Here is a 25,761-nt window from a genome sequence, read left to right as displayed (position 1 = left end):
AGAGACCAACACCACATACACCCATCACCAACCCGAGGGTGGTCTGTCCAGATGATGTCGGGTACAATGTTATTAGCGCGAGCTGCCATATGCCAAAGCATCCAGACGGACCGTTTTCCATAAATGAGGCCATGATGGACATCAAACGGCAAAAAATTGAACCCAATGTGGATGAGAATGACCTTATGGTACCCTTATGGTATCTCATTAATGTTGTTGTAACCAAGTTTGACACAGGTCTGATGTTACTTCAGGGGGTGGCCATTTGGAATGCCTGATCAAAAGGTGCACACTTTTCTTAAATATACGATAATGGTCTCAAACTGGGTTCAATTGGACATACATTTACGTTTACATTTATTCATTTGGCAGACGCTTTTATCCAAAGCGACTTAAAAGTAGGAGAGCGTATAAACATTTTGTCAGCGCGCTAAACAGTACCGTTAGTTTACATCACAATGCTACTCTTACGGGTACAAGCCAGGCGGACACTTGATGTAAAGCTATTATGTCACCTAACAAGAAACCTCAGAGCATGAGAAATATTCAGTTTCACAATCAAATAGCTTCAGGAGCTAGCTGTTTTTGACACCAGCAGGGACCTTTATTTTGTCAGTGTTTGGAAAAATAGCAGTGTCAACATTCTGCAATATTTTTAATGCTACCTTTCATGAAAGAAAGCAATGGAGGAGTTTTGGAATCATTGTTATTATAGTTTACTAAAACGAAACTATTAAACATTTCTGTTATTTGAAATCAAATCAAATATATTTACATTTACATTTAGTCATTTAGCAAAAAAACAAAAAGCATAAGTGCGATAAAACATGTCTCACAAAGCCTACTACAGTGTACAGAGCTAAAAAAAATTTATAGATAGAGTAGAACAGATATAGAAGAAAGAAATGATCGGAATATTTATGCCTAAATATTATTTTAAAACAACTTAACTTTAACTTAAACTTACACTCAAAAGTTGTTTCCTCAGCAATAAACTTAAAAAAGGTTGAAGTTGAGGCACTTAAATTATTAACTGTAAATAGCTTAAAAAATACAACTAAATTTATATAGAAATATAAAAATAAACAAATAAAATAACAAAAGCAGGTAACAAAATAGCTAAAACTAACATGAAAATTTAAAATTTAATTCAAAATATCAGTAAAACAATAAAACAGAAAACAAAACTACAATAACATTTATTAGAACCAGGAACTGTATAATGTAGGTGAAAAATGTATTATGAATATCAATATTTTATAAATATGAAAACAATTATAACGAACCTTTTTATTTTTATTATATTACTGTAATAAGTGAGAAAGGAAAAGCTGTATGGCGGAGCAGTTTTGACCAGACATTCCAAGAACTATAAACTGTATAAGTCTAAACTTGAGCAATACCCACAGAGCAATTTGAGACTTTCAGAAACCCAGCGGTCTCTCACAATTTAAGTGGTGCAAAACCTTTAGGAAAAAAAATCCATTCCCAATTTAGTTCAGTATGGAGCGATCCATACTCGGCAGAATTCACGTCAAGGACAGAGGAAGATCTGCAGAGAAGGGGAACAAAATTACAGCCGAATGTCAGCCGACCTTCCATTGATCGCGTCACGTCATGCAGAACAAATCTGAAAGTAGCAAAGCTATTTAAGTAACTAGCAACAATTAATAAATGACCAAATAAACGCTTAACAGGGATGAAGATGTGGGAAGATGATACTAACATAACAGACAAATAAAGGCTCCTGAATTGAAGCTGAGTTGAAGAAGAATTATTGCAAATTATTTAGCATGTAAATTTCTCATAAATAAAATAAATCCGACATGGAATCATTTTAATAACGACAAAAAAATATTTTAAAAAATCTATAAATTTCAATCTAAAATCTTGATGTCATTTGTCAACTACCCACATATGCAGAACTGCTCTTGGATTTTTTCTCATATCCCCCTGCCCCAAAAAATAACAGGAGGGAAGTGGGAGAGGAAACACATAAGACGGGCGAGATGAACGTGCAGAAATGTTGGAACACTTGAGGGTGCTTGAGGTCTTTATGAGGCGGAAACGCGGCGAGGAGGGATGCTGGGAATCCTCTGCTGAGAGGCTCTTCTGGAGCTGCGGGAGAAATGAAAGCAGCATCTATAATCATTTGGTGGCAAGACACGTAATGAAGGCGTGGGGGGGTGGCTTGCACTGTCATCCCAGCATCAGGATAACCTGATTAGAGTTTGCCGTGATTCATTTACCGCTTTTTCATCTGAGAAATTTGGGAAAACATATCTTTTTTCATATTTCCTCCGTGAACGCTTTGGGTTTTCTTCCATTCAAATACTCGCCTGCTCGATCTTTATGTTTAATGATCTTTATGCTTTTTGCAGTTTTCCCAATCAGCATTGTTTTCGTTCTGCCAAAGTTTTTACTCTAGAGGCGAACAGTCAACGCTAAAATTGCATGATCCAAGTGTTACTTTTCAGTGTTTGACCTGCACGCTTGACAACAGATTTGAGTGCATAAGGGACCACAGATGCAAACATTTGGCTTTATTTCTTCTTTTTATATCAGTGGTGCTCCTGCCATTTCTTCTGCAGTCGATCTGTAGGATTGAAGTTATGGGGCACGAGGTTGTGCCTTCCCCGCCCCCACGTCACCCCGTTACCGCCTCAATTATTTGCTTCAGAGCACAATTACTCCAGCCTCAGTAGACCTCTCCACCTCATTCCCCATCACACTCTCTCGCCAGTTTCTTTCTGACGTTCCCCTCTAAGTTCGCATCACTCATTTCACATTTATCGCCCCCAGTTTCCATTTTTGTGCATGCTGTTCAGTTTTAGAACCAGCCGGATCCTATGCCTTCTCTTCTTACTGCAACATCACACTAATCACAAAATCTTTTGGATATAGGGCGCTTATGCACTAGAGCAGAGTTTTCCAAACTTCAGGTGTAAGCCCCCCAAAAACATCCTAAACGCGACAACGCCACCACCCAAAAAAACATACGATATGAAGCACCCAATAAATAAAAATCTCAAAATAATTAACATTTATTACTAAAATGTAAAAATAAAATGTGGAGATTTGTTGTAGTTAGGCAACAACGTGAACCGGCCAACCAGGAAGTTAGTACCACATTGGTTCCCTCGACTAAAAGCCTATGCATTTTTATAGACTTCTGGAAGATCGCAAAAGAGCTCTGTGATAAACAAAAGGTTTATGATGTTTACAAGTTTTGTCTATCAAGATAATCTTTACAAATTAACACAACATTACTTTTGAAGCCGAAATACAATCGCCAGAACTAGAAAACTAACATGAGGCTACGCGGTCGCTCAACATCAAACCTTATTAAAAACGTGGTCCCTTGTAAGTAATTACCCCGTGGCTGAATCCCCATCCACGTTTTTAGAGATTTGTGTCCATATTGCACTATTTATGAGCTTTATATGCGTGATGACGTCTAACGTCTCCGCCTAAGGAAGTAGTCATTTTAGCAACATGTTAGAAAACACCGTTTTTAAGACACAGTAAAGATTTAAAAATCACGAGCGGGTTATAACTGGTGTGTTTTATATATACTGTAACTGGGTCACAATTATTGGCACCCCTGATGTTAATACTTCGTACAACCCCGTTTTGCCAACAAGACAGCACTTAATCTCCTCCTATAACATTTCACAAGATAGAGAGAGGGATCTTTGACCATTCCTCTTTGCACACTCTTTCTAGATCATCCAGAGTTTTGCGTCCTCTCTTATGCACTCTCCTCTTCAGCTCACCTCACAGGTTTTCAATTGGGTTGAGGTCTGGGGACTGAGATGGCCATGGGAAGAGCTTGATTTTGTGTGTGCTGAACCATTTTTGTGTAGATTTCGCCACACGTTTTGGGTCATTATCCTGCTGAAAGACCCAATGACGACCAATTTTCAGTTTTCTGACAGAGGCCATCAGGTTTTGATGGAAAATGTCCTGGTATTTTAAAGAGTTCATGATGCCATGCACTCTTATAAGGTTCCCATGGCTTTTGGAAGAGAAATAGGCCCACAGCATCACAGATCCTCCAACGTACTTCACAGTGGGCATGAAGTGCTTTTCCGCATACTCATCTATTATTTTACGCCAGACCCACTTAAGAGTGTTTGTTGCCAGAAAGCTCCATCTTACTCTCATCTGACCAAAGCACACGGTCCCAGTTGAAGTCCCAGTACCGCTTAGCAAACTCCAGACGTTTACGTTTGTGATTATAGGTGAGAAAAGGCTTTTTCCTTGCATGCCTCCCAAACAGCTTGTTGGCATGTAGTTAGCGTCTGATGGTTGTTATGGAGACTTTGTGACCCCAAGGTGGCAATCTTTGATGCAGTTCTCTAACAGTGAGCTTGGGAGATTTTTTTACCTCTCTTACCATCCTCCTCACTGTGCGTGTTGGTAAGATAAACTTTGGTCCTCGTCAAGCCTTGTTTGTCACTGTTCCAGATGTTTTAAACTTCTTAATGAATCCTCTGCCTTACTTGAATGGGGTGTTCTCTTGTCTTTCCCATGTTGAAGAGAGGATAAGAGAAATAGGCCTCTGTGTCACGTTAAATTTATACTCCAGGGAAACAGGAAGTCATGAATTATGAATGAAACGTTTCTGGATACTCTGATCAACTCTAAGAACTACAGTAAAAATGACAAAAATCCTTCAATTACATTTATTTTATAGGAATTGTTAGGGATGCCAATAATTGTGGAACAGGTGGTTTTATGAAAAACAATTATTTTTTAATCATTTTTTAAATTTTAATCTTTTAATTCACTTAATTTAATCCTCTATTCATATTCTTGACTGCTTCCCCCCTGTCATGCATAAGGCGTGGGAAATGGGCCACTCTAAAATGTGAAGTTTTACTGTATGGGGGGGTCTGGGTGTGACCACCATTTGCCTCACGCAGTGAGGCACATCTCCTTCGCATAGAGTTGATCAGGTTGTTGATTGTGGCCTGTGGAATGTTGGTCCACTCCTCTTCAATGGCTGGGTTAGGGTTATGGCTCACCCACACGACGCCATACACGCTGTCTGCCATCTGCCCTGTACAGGGAAAACCGGGATTCATCCGTGAAGAGAACACCTCTCCAAAGTGCCAGATGCCATCGAATGTGAGCATTTTCCCACTCAAGTCGGTTACGACGACAAACTGCAGTCAAGTCGAGACCCCGATGAGGACAACGAGCATGCAGATGAGCTTCCCTGAGGCGGTTTCTGACAGTTTGTGCAGAAATTCTTCGGATATGCAAACCGATTGTTGCAGCAATTGTCCGGGTGGCTGGTCTCAGACGATCTTGGAGGTGAAGATGCTGAATGTGGAGATCCTGGGCTGGTGTGGTTACACGTGGTCTGCGGTTGTGAGGCTGGTTGGATGTACAGCCAAATTCTCTGCAACGCCTTTGGAGATGGCTTATGGTAGAGAAATGAACATTCAATTCACAGGCAACTGCTCTGGTGGACATTCCTGCAGTCAGCATGCCAATTGCACGCTCCCTCAAAACTTGGGACATCTGTGGCATTGTGCTGTGTGATAAAACTGCACATTTTAGAGTGGCCTTTTATTGTGGCCAGCCTAAGGCACTCCTTTGCAATAATCGTGCTGTCCAATCAGCATCTTGCAAAGGAGAAGTGCTCACTAAAACAGATTTGTGAACAATATTTGTGTACATAGAAAAAGTCTTAGATCTTTGAGTTCAGCTCATGAAAAATGGGGGCAAAAACAAAAGTGTTGCGTTTATAATTTTGTTCAGTGTATATACTTATATACAGTATATATATATATATTTGCTCAATAAGCAGGCTAAATTACCATACAGGTTGATATGTAAATTTGGAATCAAACCTGGGAATCAATAAGAATCAAAATCGATAAGCAGAAACGGAATTGGAATTAGAATTAATAAAATTCAAATGATACCCAACCCTAATGTTGATTTAGCATAAGCTAACTGCACTAAAGTTACAGTTTGTCAAAGAACACTGTGAATCTCTAGAATATAAAAGCCATCTCAGTGCAACAGAACAAAAACAAAGGCTTTGTAAAAGTAACGGTCCAATAAAAGTTGAAAAATTGTCAACAAAAAACAGCCAGTCCCATCCAAAACATACACTATTCATTATTTTGTCAGACTGGTCAAATGCTGGCCCACATAAGCTGTTTAAGATCCTCAAAAACAACACAGAACACACACAACAAACAACTTCACAACCTCATTCAATTCAAAGATTTTTTCAAATAAGAACCAATTCTCCATTCTCAAGCCCTGAGCTTTCTGCAGTTGTGTGAGTGCCCTAACCTCCCAGCCTAACCTAACACAAATGAAAACGGATGTCTTCCAATATTTCACAGAGGGTGTCCAGGCCACAACAATGAAATAAACCCAAACAGCCTTTGCGAGGATCCGCTCGAATCGGTACCTCTGTTCTGAGATCAGAGTGGATATTGAACGCTAGTCGCTGGACGCTTCCAATCAATACCAACTGAAGCCGATGGGAGACGGCGCAGGCTGCAGGGTGATTTATGCCTCGCAAAGGGCATCTAATACCCCCTTCACAGTCTTATAGGTTTCTACTTGGGCGGATGGAAAAAAGAAGCCAATGGAATCTAATGCTGTTTGATTTACTATCACACAGCTCATATCTGCAAACCCAACAGAAATAACTGCCTCAGCTTTTTTCTGCAGGAATAACTCATTTCAGAACAGTGAGTACGACTGCTCAAGGAGCAAATCAGGTATTCAACACGCCACATCCGCCTTTGAGGATTATATAGCTCTATACAGATCATCATAGATTTGTGCTGCATGCTGCATAAGAAGAACTGTATTACCACTCTCCATTACATCGTACAATGATGTCTTAAGATGTCTGAAGATTCACATCGATATTCATACACTTTTTTAGATTCCCTCCGTTACTCTACTATTTTTATCGTACATATATAATTTCATCGTAAAGACATTTGTTTAAAGTCACCATGCAATCAAACAGGAATATTGATAGTGTTTTACAGTGTTGCAGTGATTATTATAAATGATTTATCCGTGCACACCATTCTTTTTTTTAAATTCATTTAAACTTGTTATATTTAACCAAAAACGTTAAGCTCCTCTCCCCCTCTCAACAACAACTCTTCACCACATGACGTCAGCAACAAAAGAGAGGTAGGACTATACTGACTGTCCAATGGCCAGGCATTTGTAGCCCTCCCCTCAAGGCCCAACTTACAACAAACCAATCAAAAAGGGAAGGGCAAAATAAAGCCACGTCCTAGATTTTTTTCTAATTTCAGAAGCCGTCTCACTCGGATATATGTCATGATAAGGAAAAGAAGTCAATCGCAACTTCCGTTTCATAGTGACTTTAAATCGGTTATAAATATTCTATTAGTTGTATTTTGTACGAATGTTTGTGTAGTGTAAAAAACTGAAACAGGAAACTGAACCAACGTTGTTTACGTCATCCGAAGTGGTCTATGTGTGTGTACGGTGTATATTTGACGTTTAACCGCTTCACTGACTGTTTCTATCACGCTGTCACTAAACTAACTCGGACTATGCTGTCCTTGCAACTGCATTACTCTGAAGAAGTTAGACAGCTAGCTAACAAGCCAACAAACACACACACGAAGCAGTTTATCCTTTCTAGAATGTTTACTTCTGTGATGCTTTTCAGTTTTTGTAAAACTGACATACAATAAACAAGATATAAAAAATAAACAAATAAACAAACTGCACATTAATTAGTTTGGTATAACATTACATACAGTATAAACGCGTGCACTGCAATCTGCAAATGCTGTACATGTGATGCGATAGGACTTTCTTTCGTTATCATATTAAATCGATCACAGTCGATTACCAAGTTTGCAGAAAAACAGAGGCCCCTGCTGTTCAAAACATGAATTGCGATTTGAACCGACTTGAATCATCACATATTGCAATCGATTTTCAACCGGTTCATGGTGAATCGTTACATACCTAGAATTAACACACTTTTAAAAGTCTCTCTCTTTCATTCACACACACGCCTTGCCTGTTATTTCTCACTAATAACTTCACTGAAGCAGCACATTGCACATTTAAAAGAAGTGACGGTTTGGAATTAGTAGCGGAGGTTTGTTTAACTGTTATGCTGGGCTGGAATTCGTGGTGGAAGAAAGTAGTTTCCCAGTAATTCCCCAGACACTCATATCATCCCTGTCGGGCTATATCCAAATTTGGTCAATTTCATATTTTTTCACAAATCGATGCTATTGGTCAGTCCCCATGTGGGTCTGTTATTTTTACAAATTATTAACCAATCTAAAGTGTTGAAAATAGCTTGAGAGCAAATCTCTTAACTCCATTGGACACTTCAACTGTCTGAGCAGTCTTGTAACTCCACCTCTTCTTCACTCCACGGGAGCTTCTCGGCATTACGTCTCCTGATTGAAAGTTTTTTAGACAATAACGAGTGAAAATAGTTAGGTTAGATACATTTGAGTAGGTCTGTTTTGTTAAAAATCGATAGCTGTAATGCTTCGGTGCAGAAGGAAGCCCGTGAGCCACGAAGGTAAATTTGCGAGCAGATTCGGCTAATTTCCGCCTATTAGACAGCCTAGTCAGCTCATCGTTTTTTGTATTACATCACTTATAGTTCTTAAACCTTTAAAATAGAGTTTAGGAAGATGTATGTAACCACAGTCGTTAGCTTTGGTTAACTATTGAAGCCTTTTCTCTTGTCAAGAGGCTCAACGCGACCGCCGACTTTATTTGCGTGCAGATTAATTTCCGCCTATATTAGACAGCCTGTTTAACGTTTTATTTTGGTATTGCATCACTCATAGCTCTAACGTTTAAAATAGAGTTTAGGAAGATGTATGTAACCACAATCATTAGCTTTCATTAGCTCTTAAAGCCTCGTCTCTTGTCAAAAGGCTCAACGCGACCGCAGACTTTGATGAACACTGCTGGCAGCAGCGACGTCTGTGTCCGTACCATTCTTATCAATAACAGCGTAATCTCGTATCTCCCTGCTCCCAAGTTATAAACCTTGTATCTCCGATTAAACATGGTTTTGGGGAAATGTTGTGTTAATGTTGGTACACAACAGTATATGATAGCAATATAAGGTATAATACCAACTTTAACGATACAATGTTTAATAACTCAAAAAACATGCAGTTTTTTTAATTTCCTGAAAAATAATGGTTTTGGAGTTGCGAGGATTCCGCCCGACAGCGACGATATGTTGTTTCTGATTTATCTACACACGTGTGCCGTCGAACTGTTGTAGAAATGTAATATCGCTCTCGTAGTCGTGTATATAGTGCTCTTATATCAGCATGGCTGTCGTGTATATAGTGCATTAATATATTTACAAATACTAAGGAGATTTATATTTAAATGTGTATATATTTGAGTAAACATTTATTATATATGCATGTATGTGTGCATTTATATAAACATTTAAATATAAACGACACACACACATATAATATCATTTTTTTATTTTGGAATCGATTATTCACAATTAAAGGATTTGAAAGCCCTAGAGTGAATACAAATGAGATCCACTTTTAGCACTCTCATTGGATGATGTTGTATTGTGCAGTTGAAATCTGTTCAACTTTGTTGCATTGCCAACTCATGACAATCAGAGTCGTCTCCAATCGCCAACTCGATAAAAACGTCTTTATTGCTCCAAACTGTTGTCGGTAAAAACGCCAAGAGTACTTCACGTCCAAGATCTAACACATTTCTGAATGAAAATTCAAATGACAAAAAAATAGGATGTGGATCCATCGAGAGTTAACTGGACTGTGAACTGCTGGAATTACAGAATCCTGTGGTTGGAAAGGAGGGGTTGAAAAGTAAAAGTGATGTGTGACATCACAAGATTACAAACTTTTTAAACGTGCACTTATGATTCCTGCACAGTAATACCACGAACAGCATTAAGAGATCAAATATTGTTCATTTTGAAGTTGTGCTTTTATTCTCACTCGCATACATTTTTATGATTTTTCACATAACATGCTCCTAACGCTCTCTGTGACACAAGTCACCTCAAATCGCTGATTCTCATTAAAAATGAACAACTTCCAGCGTCTGACACAACTAGAAAAATCTCTGTGTTACCAAGAGAGCGTGATGCAAGGATTTAACAGGACATCAAATCTCGATTTTAAATAACGCTTTGATTCCCATACATTATCTCACACTCTATTAAAACTGCATTTCTCCTTCCATTTCTCTTGGTTTCATTATCCGTATCAATCTTTTCCTCATCGCTCTCTCTCTCTCTGTGGGCTGTCTCTTTGATGCTGTGTCAGTAGAGAAGAGCGAGAGAGAGCGTGAGTCATGGTGGATAATGAGCTTTAATCAGGCCTGGAGCTCACAGGAAGCACAATCATCAGAGCGCTGATGTTCAGACCAGACTCTCACTGTGCCGCCCGCTCCCTAATTTCGTTCTAAAAGATTTTATGTAGTATGTATCATGTCAACAGTATTGAATTCTAGTACTGTTCTAGTACTAACCTGACATCACATAAAAAAACTTTTTACTTTTCTGTATGAATTCATTTAATGTGAAACACACAAAAACCAGACATTGTTAGAACAGAGCAGGAATAAACTTCTAACCTAACCCCACCTGTAAACCAGCTTACCATCAAAGAGGCGAAAGCAAATTGCACTACATGAATGAATGATATCGTACAAATTCATACAAAATCAGCCACCTCGTAAAAAGTTACACATTGCCATGAGATTGTGTTCAGGGTTGCCAGGTCCACGTTTTTCTGTAAATCTGGGGTACATTTAAAATGTTAACACAGGTTGTTTTTTTAGTCTGTGGGTTGAAGGTGAAAAGATTTTGTTCAGCCATCATTCTTAAGGGAAGACGAAGTTATTTTTGAAAACGTATGATTTACTTTATGATTACTACTATACAGTGACTTTCAAGAACAAATCATATGTAATGCATAAGAATGATTGTAAAATGTATTTTAGTTGGAAGCAACATTTTCAGTTTTGGCACATGCGCTGGACTTAAGGGCTAGTTTAGGACTCGTTTTGATAGGCCATTGAACTGACTTTGTTACGCAGATCTGGCAACCCTGATGGCATTACAGAACAACAGCACACGGTACTACATCCCACAATGCAATGCATTCCATTTAACCTTCTATGTACAAAGTGACAAAGGTGGGCCAACTTGTAATAAAACGTTATGCAGGAAATTGATTTGTTTGTCCAAGTATGGAATTTAAGAAGTGGGTCATTTGATGCCCATGGTGGTGTAGACATTTTTTGTTCAAAGAAACTCAAACATTTTTACACAAAATTTATATAAGTAAGTAAAACAATGAACTGAATGCTACTCAGTATATTGAACTACTGCCATGTGACAACAATATCAAATGTATTTCTTCAAACAGCAGTCAGTAAACAGGCCCTATACTGTACTGTAAAATACTCTGTATTTTACCCCGATTCGCAACATTAAGCTTATAGGCCTATATAATAATAATATGAGCTGTTGGGTACGACAGCAGGAAATGTCAGTTTGACATAATTTGATGTCAACCAACCGACAAAGATAAGACCGTAAAGTAGCCTGCAATTTAATAAGTTGCAAACACAGATGGCGAAACAGAGGAAATAGTTACGGATTGCAGCTTTAAAGATTGAATGGGTTTCTCTGGATGCTTTTATTTTTTGACTTGGAAAAATCAATGATGGCTTTTACATAGTAAAATCTAGTAATCCTGTTTTTTTACTTGTAGCAAAACTAAACCATTGTTCATTTTCGAAAGGATTTCGCTACAATTTGAACAAAATAAAGAAAAAGTCAAAATGTCTTTTTTTGCATTAACAGGAAGATTATTGTCATTAAACTACTGCAAACACAACAACTAGCAGTAAACAAATAAAAACATGACCTACAAACAGTCGGTGATTAAGCCGCCCAATCAGAAAGGCGGCAGATGTCTGAATGAAATATAACACAACCAACCAAAACAACACAAATGAAATCGGAGTTTTGTTTCGTTTATCCAAAGTTGGCAAACATTCAAATTATTCTTCTACAAGTCTGTGCGGATTCAGTTCATAAAGCTGAATCGTAAATGCCCCGCAGTAACCGTACTTATAATTTAGTGCTAAATGTAGCGGCAACGGCACATTTGTTACTTCATTTTAGCACATACTGCAGTATGCTGTGCTGTTATGATTTTGACATACAAAACTTTAAATATAAACCAATATATTTTGGATGTAGTGACCAACGTGATGTCCGGAGGGCATTCGTGTACAATATTTGCTTTTAATGCTCCCTCAGGTTCGATTAAACCATCAAATTATGAGGTGTATGATGCAAAATGGAGAAAACAGTAAACTCGGTTAAGGTATTTATTTGATGAAATTAAAAAAAATGCAAACAAAATCAAGATTTATTCAAAAAATGAGCTAAAGCTGAAAAATGAAATCCAAACAAAATAACAAATAAAACCACTACTAACCCTGGTCATAAAGCACACATATGCTTCAACGCATATGCCTAGATTTTGAAAAAGCGACACACGTCACATTTCCTCACGCACACGCACAATAACACACTCACTCCTGCGTCTTCTATTCACAGCACCTCTTCATCCAAACCTGCAACTCTTATCTCTCCCTCATGCCTGCCCGAAACCTCATCTTCCTCTCTAATCCTACCACTCCCATAATCCTCAAACATGACTGCTGTGAGTTTTGTCGTCTGAATGTGTTGATTTCATACTACATGTTTGCGTCTTCTACCTGTATATAAAAAAATCAGGTGTGGACATTCGGATGGCCGACTGTGAGAATCTCATTCCCGTGGCACACGCCGTCTGGTCGTAGGTGCCGGGACAGAAACAGCGAAAGCAACATTTGCATTTAAAAAGGTGACATTTGCGGCATCCGGAGGCGCAGGCACAAGCGGATAGACAGGTGCTGGGATGGCACATATTCATCTCGGTGACAGGAGGAAGACAATGAGAATGTCAAAGCCAGGAGTCCGACGGCGCACCGAGACAAGTGTACGCACACACAAAACAGAAGCCGCTGTCCGAAATAACCCTGACAATCTTTCCTTTCATCTCGGGAACCCATGCCGGGATAAATAGCTGGCTGTTCAAATCGACTTTCACCTCATAGTAAAGTAATTACGAGAAAATAACACCAAAAAGTTGCGTCGGCGCCAAGTATGCCACTGAAATTGTGACTTTGAATGGGAGGTATCTGTTTTATTTACGTGATATGTGGAATAATTGATCATGTAGACGGAGACTGTTTAGACCTGAGGAGAATGCGATTAGCGAAGAGTCGAAACGTCTTCGTCGTCTTTGATGCTCGGTCGGGTCGTCTGGAGTTCAGTGGTGTGTTATGGGTGCTGATGAGGCATCACGGTGAGGGTTTCTGATTGGCTGTTCTGAGATCAGCAATCTGCACTTTAAAAATGAATTTGTAGACGCAAAGCACTACTGTATGTTCACACAAGCTGTGTCCACATTGCAATGTCACAATGTAACATTTTTTTAAAAGTTGTGTTTTGCTTTCAGTTTTACTGTTTCTTTCTTAAGTTTAACATGCTGAATACGAAAATCACACTTAACGTTTTACCATCGATGGTAAAAATATATATATATATATTTTTTTTTTCACACATTTATACATTTCGGTATTATTACTCATCCGCAGGAATTACAAGGTGCTGGCATAACACTGAGCTCAAAACAACAGTTTAACATAAAGTTACTAAAAATGAGTCGTCCAAAACTTCAGACGTGTACATTTGATCGATTTTGTCTTTTATGACTAATACTGTCTTCACGAATCAAGTTCCAGACGTAGTCACCCATCATCGCTCCATCCCACCTTCCCTGTGCTACAGACATTTCTAGAATTTTCAGACAGTGACAATTCGAAAATATTTTTTTAAATATAAGAACATTTTTACAGTTTTGGTTTATTTGCAATATACAGATATATCGTAATGAATGATATAAGCTCAAGAAAATAAATATTACCACAATAATTAGCACCACAGAATTGTACAAGATTTGTGTGTATTTCCTGAAGCTGTGAAGCTTGCCTCACAACTTGAATCAATTACGATTCAGATGATTCGATTCCTTGTCCCCCAACTCCAATGTAGAAGTTGTAAAATATAAGATTCATTTAACATCATTAAAAATGGACATGAACAGCCTCGAACAAACTTTCTAGAAAAATTTCAAATGCTGCAAATCTCACAAACTTGAAAACAAGAACTCTGACTCCCAGAAGTTGCGTAACAGCCAGCCAATCAGATTACAGATGAAGGTTTCAGATAACTCTTGCTATTCTGGGGCTTAATGTGCATCAGACAGTCTGTAGGTTTGCCGTCTGGGACAGACACTTTATACTCCAAAATAAAATAAAATCAACTTTTTCACAAATGCAGCTACTTGTTATAAAAGTGTGTCCTATGCTTTCACGCAAACGCATTTAGATACCCTATCTAGAGTTTTAATATTGAATATGATTTATATGAAGTATATTTTGTACAAATTGTAATATTAGGTATTGATAACTGCTGTGTATTTCGTTGGCATCACTACCCAATGCTAGAAATCTAGGAGGTTCAGGATCTCTGCCTTGTATCCAAAAAATCAGACATTTGCAATACAAAATAATTCATTTTAATATTTGTACGGCACTCTATATCACATTTGAAATGCTCGCCCCCGATTCCAAATAATAACAAGAATAACAAGAATCTCATTACTAATACATCTCCCTTGGAAGACAATTATCCTTAATCAGGTTGTTGAATCTACAGAATCACATTCGGCGTTCCCAAGGCTGCTTTTATCAGAGGAAATAATTATGGGCCAAGTACTACTCAGTGTATTGTTTTACAGGCAATAAATAACAGCAAGCAGTTGTAGCTGCTATTGTTGTATCATTTCATTCATTTAAGCTGTACTTTGGTTGACGTCTTAACAAACAAAGAGGTGAAATTCAGAGAAAAAGCAGGCTTACCTTCATCAACACCGTTTCGCTGAGTTTTTCTCGATTGACGATCTTTAAGGCGACTTTCTGACACGTGACACAGTGCACGCCGAGCTTTACGAGACCTAGAGGGAAAGAAAGCAAACACGTAGCTTTACAAACAAATATGTCTTTCACTTTGAATTATCATTGGTCTGCAGCCGCAACCCCGACCTGCAACTTGCAAATTTACTTGCGCATCACAATCGTACAAACCTCCTCGTATCTATTCAGATGCTCGAACACAAGCGGGGCTAAGGGCACCTGTGAGCTCTCCATTCATATCTGAAGACAAACAGCATCAGGTACAGTAGATAAGCAAAATTGCGAACGGAATTAATGCCGCACTTCAAGCCAAAGGCTCTTCGGGTTTATCACTCCAGACGCAGAGTTTCATGGTGCGCGAGCAGCGCGCCGGCTCGGGAGAATCGTTTTTCAAAGCATCTGACACACGGTTAACACTTTTATTCGTCAAGGTGGTGAACGTTCAGGGGCTTTTACATCAGAGTAGGTCCCCTCCCTCCCTAAGTACGACACGTTCAAGGACTGAAGAAAAATCTTTATTCTAAGACTTTTTGTAATTGTTAAGCAAGCGTTTTAAAGAGCAACGGCGCTAAAGTACAAATCAGCAGAGTTGCTGGCTGCTCTGAACAGGACAGGTAGAATAATGGTTTGGATGGAGAGGAACACCTGTGCAGGGTGAGATCATACACTTTTTATATCTAAAGGTGCACTTGGGTAAATCAACATACTGCAATTTGTAAATGCTCAATAAGAATACGTAACACGGCAAATGAGTAGTGAACCCAATCTGCATCGCCATCGCTCTTTTTGGGGGAAAAAATCAACTTAAAAACGTTTACATTTTAAGTTGCAACAAAATGGCTTTGACTTGACTTGACTTGACTTCAAATTATATTAAATTAACTTGAAGCAATTCTCTGCCCTCGCCCAAACAGTTTAGTAATTTATAGACCATCCCTAAGTTTGAAAAACTTTTACTTGTTTAAGTCAAATCAGCAGGTAGTATTCCTCACATTTCTTCATGATTTTAAAATGCACTACACAGAATGAAAATACCTAATTTGTGATAAAGAGAGAGAAAGAGAGAGAATACAATTTAAATGTCAAACACATGTAATTAAACAATAATTGTGTTTTGCGGGCAGCTCAATGTGTGTGTGTGTGTGTGTGTGTGCTGTGCGTGTGTGTGTGTGTGTGTGTGTGTGTGTGTGTGTGTGTGTGCGTGCGTGCGTATGCAAGAAGACCATTAGCATGGATATAATCATCACAGGACATTGACCATACATAAATATATAAAATGTCATCATGAGGAAAGCAGGAATAAATATTTCACTGAGAAAACTCAACAATCATTGAACGTCACTCAAAATCTGAGGCTTGACTGCTTGAGATTAATTTTAGAAACTCATTGTGTGATCTTCAGCGAGCTCAACACTTGAAGCATTCAGCTGACCACAGGACGGCCACCCGCTCTTTATTGATTTTTATTCTTGGCACATGTTCCAATCAATAGTATTAAAAGAGCTTCATAATAATAATCCAAAACACAATATTCTCATTGACCTTCAGTTAATATATGCCTTTCAGTTCTGTCAACATATGAAGAATTATAAGGAGACATTCAGATGCGGTCCAGATCAATCGTGTACCACATGCAATGGCTTGTGTGAGGGGGTGTTTAAAGACTACGCAGAACCAGAAGTCGCAAATGAATTTACTTCCGTATTGTGATGTATTTCTGAGGAAAACAGAATATCGAATGGGAAAAATAAAGGGTGTGGCTTGTTTCCACTGTGAATTGATTGGATCGAGAAAGTGAGGCATTTCAGATTGTGAATAAAGATTACAAAGTCAAAAAAGGATTGACAGATTAATATTTTACATAAACTACAATGTAAAAAATCTGTAACAATAGGGCACAGTGTACTTTATAATAAAGGAATTTGAAGTGTTTTTCTATCAAATTAAAGGATTGCACTGTAAAAATAAAACGTAAAATACAAAATTCAAAATACAGGTGAAACGATTTTGGACAATTCCTTTATGTTAATATAGTAAATTGTTGTAATGTTTTCTTTACAGTATGATAGAAAATTACTAATAAAGTAAATAGGGTAAATTATGATTTTATGGAGACTTTAATAAGGATGAAGGATGAAGGATTCGGAAAGAAGGATGTAAACAAAAAAAGTGTACTTACAGTATGTGTACTTAACAGTAAACAATACTGTACTTAACAGTAAACTTCAAGTGTACCCAATGTACACTTTATTATTTGTACAAAGTATTACAAAGTTATTGCTGTAAGTAGTACATAGGAAATAGAAAAGAACTGAAAAATGATGCATTCATACAGTTTACCCACAATTGTGTTAAAAATATGTTTTTTTTACATGTAAGTCATAATATGATGATCAAATGATATACTGTAGTCAGACACATGTTCTTCATTTTAAGGATCAGAATCTGTGAATTATTCTGTGTGAATTCTACGTTAAAGGCAGGGTAATCGATTTCTGAAAAGTGTTGTTGTTACTGAAATTGACAACAAAACTACGCAAAAGGACCACACCCTCGAACTTTCTGTGCAACGCAGGCATGAAATGCTTAGCTTTATAATAGCTTAGACTACGCAAATAATAATGCAACTTAAAAAAATAAGCGAAGACGACAAGTATACAAGCAGCACACTGGTTCCAGTTAAACAATGATGCTCAAAACTGCTCTGTCACACAGCTAATGGGCCTATTACAACAACAACAACAACATATCTTGGTTCTGACAAACAGCAAAACCAATGTTAAGGCCAATGCACACTGACTCCGATATTTTCGTCCGTCATAAAAAAAGTTCGGAATGGGTTTGGTTTTCTGCATTTTTTGCATCCGTAGCAAGCATTTTGAGAGACGTTTTGACAGTCCAGAGACACCTTACAAACAAGCGCCAAATACAAAAAAACGCATACGAAAATTACGGACTGTATGTGCAAAGACTCACATACTGATCTGAAAAGCCTTCGCCATACTGCAGGTCCTAACGCATCTCCGCTGGAGTCTTTCAGCTATAATAATAACACGGGTCCTTGCTCCTGCCTGACTTTTATCCTTGTTTTTATATTTAAAATCCACAGACCCTTTACTTTTATGTAATAAATAAGACATCGCTGTTTCTACAGTCTTTCTAATGCACGCTCGCACTCTTCCCTTCAACATGAGTGGACACGCCCCTTACTGCTGATTGGCTATAAGTTTGTTTTGGTACTCGGCCCGACTCAGTTTTCGAAAGAAAATTTGAAAAAATACCAACCCCTGCCTTTAATATACAATCTGTGAGCCTAACAACAATGCAACACAACACCTGATACAGATATTTACTATAGGCAGTCCTTTATCTGACACTTGTCTCCACACTTACAGTGTTTTTTGCTGGGATTAAAGTATCCTGGGGTTGTCTTGTTTCACACACCAGCTGAGCACTTGTAATTGTTATACGCTCAGTTTTGTAACCACAGGGCCATACCACAAAGTTTAATTTAATGGGTACAAGACTTTCTTTAGCGTGATGTCGCTGCGGGCCACTTGAGTAAAATGTGGAGGTACAAACATCTTAATAGCGCAGCTCCCTGCGAGCATGGTCAATGAGACATTAAATGTTAATGATTCAGCAACAAAAAGCAAAAAACGCTTAGAAAGATTTATGTTAAAAGTAACAAGTTCATACTCTACATGAAACATCAAAATAAGATCATGATATTGTGAATGAAAATTTTTGTAAATTATTTTACTGTAAATTATAACTGTAAACTATATGTTAATAAATGAAATAATTGAATACATTTAATAGAAGCTATTAATAAAGAGTTATAAGGCAATCAAACAACAACAAAATAAAAGCATAATTAAGTCGAATTAGATATATTTTTTAAATAAATAAAAATATTTGTCTAACTTGACTATCTATAGAAAGAAGTGAAGACACAGGAAAAACTAAATGTTAAATAGTCTAAAATGCTTCAACTATTTGCCATGTTTGTGTTGACTTTCAATGACCAAAGTAAGTCATTTGCAACCCTTATTTTATCAACATTTATTTTGAATAAACACACACTCCGTTTAGTCTCTAGGCAAATAAGGGATTTTTTCTGCAACTCTCTTAAAAATTGTTGGCTTTTGTATTAAAATTGTTTCATTAGATTTTGCAGGTTTGAGCTTGGAAACTACTAAGCATTTCGTTGGAAAAATAAACTCATTCTCAGGTTAAGAGCATTCCACCTGCGGGACTGTGTGGGCAGCACTTGTGCAAAAATGGAAAAAGATAGAAAAAGAAAATGATTGTATGGTAGATGTCTCGGGGTATGACATGTTTTTGGGAGCTGAGAGGAAGAACGTCACTGTACGTCAGTAGTCCAGAGATAAAAAAAAGCTGAAGAGTGGTAAAACTTTTGACAAAATGTTTAGACAGTCCTGGTTTGGTCAAGTCATGTGACAAATTTTGAAGACTTTTATGGGCTATTTGCAAATATATGTTTTACAGTTATGCACCTGTTCCTGCTCATGCAATGTTTTGAAAGAACGGCATTAACCACTCATGTTAAAGGAAAAGTTTCCTAAACCCCAGCACATATGTGTCTCCCATATCCGCCTCCTTATTCAAATGAGTCCCTCATGAATTATTCACAAGCCTATAATTATGCATTCCTTTTGCTGACACCGAGTTTGAGGCATTAAAAATAGATCTGAGTGGAACAGCAGCACAGGCCCCAGCGGAGTCACGCCGCCGTGTTTTGACTGCCTCCCTTTACCCGCCATCGCAAAATCCACGGCACCTGAAGAGCGTTTTTCCTGACAGGCCCTATCTTGCCGCGGACACTTCGGCGACAGGATAGAGCAAATCTGGATCCCTCACGACAGCTGAGCTTAATTCCAGTGATGGGGCGTACAGGGGGTTTTGCCAAAAGCGTTTTTCTGTCCGTCTTGTGTGAGAATCCGCTTCAAAAGCATGAGGATTCGCCACCTGCAACTTCCAGGGATGGAGCTTTTCCCCGCAGTGTACGCCTGCGCGCTTTTGTGTACGTGGGCGACAGTCATTTCCGTCAACAGACCTTTACTCCTGTGATACCTTCCACTCGGTAGAGGTGATCAAATTTTGAGGAGGTGCATGCATACATTTGAATGTCAATTAGACTGCGATGACAGGGAGGGCGACGTGTGTAGACAGTCAAGTGTTCGGTTGATAAAACGGTTGCGTTCAACTGGGCCGCCTTTGCTTAAGAGATAAGAAATGTTGTCATCACTCAGTCACCCTCATGTCATTCCAAACCTGTAAATGACTCTTTCTTCTGTTGAACACAAAAGAAGATATTTTGAGAAATGTCCCAGTGGTTTTGTGTCCATATAATCAAAGTACAACGTTGCCACTGGTGGCTTACACCCATGTAGTCCCTTTCCCCCACATGACCTGCTTTCAAACATTTCATTATTCTCTACAAGGCCAAAAGAGATTACAATGTTTTCCTGCGTTCTTCCTCAAGCTCTCAGTAAGCTGCTTCTTTCTCAAAAATGCACTTAAACCTCTCCACATGTGCAAACACACGCTGGACACACCCATGTGTATGTTTGCGGGTGTGATCGGAGACTCCCCGGTCCAAGCCGACAGCAGATGTTACAGTAGCTGCAGAACAGATTAGCGTGCGGTTGTGTAATGCTGTCGACCACCGTGGTTCGCACATGCTGCATCTCTTCTATTATTTATCCGTTTATCTCGCCATTAATGATGTAACGTTACGCAACAACCCTCAGTCTGCGATTACAGACAAGCTGCCATACTGAAAGTATCGTTAGCATCAAAAGAGATGTTTAAGGCCTCCGATAAGACCGGAATCTTCAGTCTAATGTTAAGTGGGCATTATTTTAAACTTTCATTTATTTCTTATTTTAAAAATGGTCAAAAGTACCCTGTAAAAATACAGCAATTTCACAGAATTTTACTTATTTTCACGTAGGGTTGTTCCAATTGACGATACTATCATGTATCGACGATCCCCAGACCTATCGGCGATAGCTGATTCCCTAGAAGATAGTTGGCTGTTTGCCATTATATGTTGCAAATCAATATTACAGACGTGCATTGCGCATTTCTACATGCTTGCGATGCACGCGGTTTAGGATTTTCCTCGCGCAAGAGAGAGTTTATAATGTGCGGGGTTTGAGTTTTCAGCACGCAAGAGATAATTTCTTTAGTTGTTAAAGTTGCAATATGTAACTTTTGGCTCTCTTTTGCCATCTCTGTTTAATTGATAAAAATGACCCTATATCTTTTATATAGATTTATATAGAAGTCAAACTGATGTTGCTGATGAAATCAAGAGCTAAAATTATAAATCATAATTATAAGCTTATCGTTCTAAATCAGGGTAAGGTAAGAAGAATGTTTTCAACACTGATTTTTATTTTTGTTAAATTTTAAAGTTCCTCTGAACTTGATGTTGTGACCGTTTTTAAGTAATTTGACGCATTTTCAAGTGAAACGGAATATCGAATGAGAAAAATAGTGGACGTCTCTTGTGTTTTTCATTGCGATTTGATTGGATGTATACAAACAGGCCTTGCATTTTGAAACGAAACTAGCAGAAGACTGACAGTTAAAGGGGAGGAGTTAACAGATGCCCTGCCCAAGCCGTATAATTTACGTCATCGGAGATGGATAACCACTAGAGGGCGGAAGTGCATTTTCAGATTTTTATTAAAGATTTTAAAGGCAAATCAGTTTTAAAAAGAGAATGATCCACACTGATCAGGTTTTTACAATAAACACTGCAATATTCCATTAAAAAAAATCCCATTTCACTGGGACTTCAAGAAAAAAGTGATGTATTGCCAAGTTAAACGAGCCGTTCGTAACATTGACACCTAGCGGTTGAGCTTGGTATCGCAGTCCAAATTCAAAATATTGGTGAGAGTTTTTCCTCCCACTCCTCCTCCTCCTCAGACTCGACGCTCACAGGAGTCGCCAGACACTTACAGGAGTGTAATGGAAAGCAACTCTTACACTGTACGTTTATTTGCTAATTTATACATTTGCAGTGGTTTTGTTGTTCTCAAATATACCTCAATCAGCAGCTCGTTTCAGAGGTTGCGTCCTCCGGAGGTCGCATTTACGGGCCATATTGCTATCTTGTATAAATAAGTATAAGTATAGTAAAATTGTATATTACTCCTCGTAAGTTATCAAATATAGTATTTCTTTCTAAGTTGCAAAGTAATCCCGGAAAGGCTGGAATCTGCTCTGACCCAGATCATTTCTTTGCTGCAATATGCTTCGACTGTCGCCAACTGGCAACCGAGCTGTCGAAATACACTAGTGGATAAATCGTCAGTGGGCGGGGTCACACGGACCAAAACAAAAACAGACATAACTGGCTATAGAATTGTTTTTTGGACAAACCAATACATGAACTTAGCATGTTTCCTAAATGCCTACGAACTTATTAAGGTATTGTTTTGATTTAATACAGTAAAATTATTACATACAGCTCCTTTAACTTGGACTTCATGATCATTTCCAAATAACTGTAGCTAAGACTTTTTTCCACTTATAGAAAGAGTAGAGGTAATAAAAACAGTCCGAGACCTCTGGTAAAAATATGTGTTACCCAAATTTGTAAATATAAAACACAAATTAATATTCAGGTTATTCTTCACTCAAAAAAACAATTCATTGGTTGAACTCAATTTAATTGAGGGCAGGATTTCCATCCAATAAATAAGTGTTGGTCCTACTCATAAAAAACAGACTCGTTCTATAAAATTTAATTGAGTTGGTCCAACTCAATTTTAATAAATACGGTTGTCAAATTAAATGTATGTTTATTTGTGATCTTTATGCTTGCCAAACTCAAAATAAAACACTGGAAATTGTGTAGAAATCTTTTTTATTTTTCCACTACAGAGAGAATTATTTAAACTATCTGTGACAGTATAAAAGTACACATCAACAATACAATTAACATTTCTGAAGCCTAACGACTTCCTAGACTAGAATAACCAACTAGAAATACCTGTATTGTCGTTACTTTAGTGTATCAGCATGTAAAGTACTTAAAGTCAGATATATGAAAAACATCAAAAAATAACATAGATGCACATAAAATCCTCCCTTGGCTATTTGATGCAACAGGTGTTTTACATTGATATAGAAATCCTCATCAATCCTCAATTCATGCAAATGTCCCAAAAAATGAGCATGTCATGCAAACAGCTTAATTTTAAGCTACTGAATCTTTGTGGTCATCTTATGTCCATCCAACTTCATTATGATTTTCTGGATAAACTCCTAAAAATGTGTTCTTGAGGTTGTCAGGAAAGCTTTGGTCAAGAGCATAAATTACACTGTACAGCATGATGAATACAAAAATCACACAGTCTAGGTTACTCAAAACCTTGATGCCCTCGATCACAATTCCTACATCATCTGGTTTTGTAGAACCTTCTCCTCGGATTGTGAAAATCCCCATGACTGTGCTTGCAATGACACTTTCTGCATCCTCAATGGCTGAGGCCTAGACAAAACACAGAACATTACATCCGTGTTCATGTTTATACAAACCCGATTCCAAAAAAGTTGGGACACTGTACAAATTGTGAATAAAAAAGGAATGCAATAATTTACGAATCTCATAAACTTATATTTTATTCACAATAGAATATAGATAACATATCAAATGTTGAAAGTGAGACATTTTGAAATGTCATGCCAAATATTGGCTCATTTTGGATTTCATGAGAGCTACACATTCCAAAAAAGTTGGGACAGGTAGCAATAAGAGGCCGGAAAAGTTAAATGTACATATAAGGAACAGCTGGAGGACCAATTTGCAACTTATTAGGTCAATTGGCAACATGATTGGGTATAAAAAGAGCCTCTCAGAGTGGCAGTGTCTCTCAGAAGTCAAGATGGGCAGAGGATCACCAATTCCCCCAATGCTGCGGCGAAAAATAGTGGAGCAATATCAGAAAGGAGTTTCTCAGAGAAAAATTGCAAAGAGTTTGAAGTTATCATCATCTACAGTGCATAATATCATCCAAAGATTCAGAGAATCTGGAACAATCTCTGTGCGTAAGGGTCAAGGCCGGAAAACCATACTGGATGCCCGTGATCTTCGGGCCCTTAGACGGCACTGCATCACATACAGGAATGCTACTGTAATGGAAATCACAACATGGGCTCAGGAATACTTCCAGAAAACATTGTCGGTGAACACAATCCACCGTGCCATTCGCCGTTGCCGGCTAAAACTCTATAGGTCAAAAAAGAAGCCATATCTAAACATGATCCAGAAGCGCAGGCGTTTTCTCTGGGCCAAGGCTCATTTAAAATGGACTGTGGCAAAGTGGAAAACTGTTCTGTGGTCAGACGAATCAAAATTTGAAGTTCTTTTTGGAAAACTGGGACGCCATGTCATCCGGACTAAAGAGGACAAGGACAACCCAAGTTGTTATCAGCGCTCAGTTCAGAAGCCTGCATCTCTGATGGTATGGGGTTGCATGAGTGCGTGTGGCATGGGCAGCTTACACATCTGGAAAGGCACCATCAATGCTGAAAGGTATATCCAAGTTCTAGAACAACATATGCTCCCATCCAGACGTCGTCTCTTTCAGGGAAGACCTTGCATTTTCCAACATGACAATGCCAGACCACATACTGCATCAATTACAACATCATGGCTGCGTAGAAGAAGGATCCGGGTACTGAAATGGCCAGCCTGCAGTCCAGATCTTTCACCCATAGAAAACATTTGGCGCATCATAAAGAGGAAGATGCGACAAAGAAGACCTAAGACAGTCGAGCAACTAGAAGCCTGTATTAGACAAGAATGGGACAACATTCCTATTCCTAAACTTGAGCAACTTGTCTCCTCAGTCCCCAGACGTTTGCAGACTGTTATAAAAAGAAGAGGGGATGCCACACAGTGGTAAACATGGCCTTGTCCCAACTTTTTTGAGATGTGTTGATGCCATGAAATTTAAAATCAACTTATTTTTCCCTTAAAATGATACATTCTCTCAGTTTAAACATTTGATATGTCATCTATGTTGTATTCTGAATAAAATATTGAAATTTGAAACTTCCACATTATTGCATTCTGTTTTTATTCACAATTTGTACAGCGTCCCAACTTTTTTGGAATCGGGTTTGTATATCCAAACAATCGATAACAGTGACATGCTTTAAAAACGCCGTTTTGTACTCTATTATTCACATGTCCGCCACCGTCCGTGCGGCTTTCCATCTTTCAACGCTGTTGTATATTTCACTCAAAATTACGACATAGACAGTATTTAGTAGTCAAAAAATCGTATACTTACCAATAACGAATTAAACAGCAAGAGAATCCGTCGTAACTCCTCGTTTCAGAGCGCTCATCCCACAGCAGAAAATGGCGGCCACACATTCGAGTTCGTTCCTTGAGTGTATTTTGCTCATGCGCAAACTGCGCCTCCAAAACCAAATTAATTTGAGTTGGTCATACTAGAATGAATCTCAAAGATGACACTATTTATTCATTTTATGTCAGAATAAAAAAAAATTTCATGTATTGCTATAAAAATTTTTTAAATAGTCAACATAATTTTAATGTTTCTTATGAAAGACGGCTTTGAATCGTTTTTT

General features: G+C 38.2%; 1 protein-coding gene across 6 annotated transcripts in view; it reads right to left on the bottom strand.

The window, feature by feature from the left end:
• brsk2a (BR serine/threonine kinase 2a) overlaps positions 1-25,761 on the bottom strand; it is a 209,318-nt gene that overhangs the window by 93,949 nt on the left and 89,608 nt on the right. For all 6 annotated transcript variants that reach the window (XM_057330556.1, XM_057330552.1, XM_057330553.1 and 3 more), the window contains exon 2: positions 15,061-15,155. In XM_057330556.1, coding sequence (XP_057186539.1) covers positions 15,061-15,155 — 95 coding nt within the window. The remainder of the gene's footprint in view (positions 1-15,060; positions 15,156-25,761) is intronic.

This window comes from Triplophysa rosa, linkage group LG3 (assembly GCF_024868665.1).
Source record: "Triplophysa rosa linkage group LG3, Trosa_1v2, whole genome shotgun sequence".
Lineage (NCBI taxonomy): Eukaryota > Metazoa > Chordata > Actinopteri > Cypriniformes > Nemacheilidae > Triplophysa > Triplophysa rosa.
Note: the sequence above shows the minus strand (reverse complement) of the source record. Positions and strands in the feature narration are given on the sequence as shown.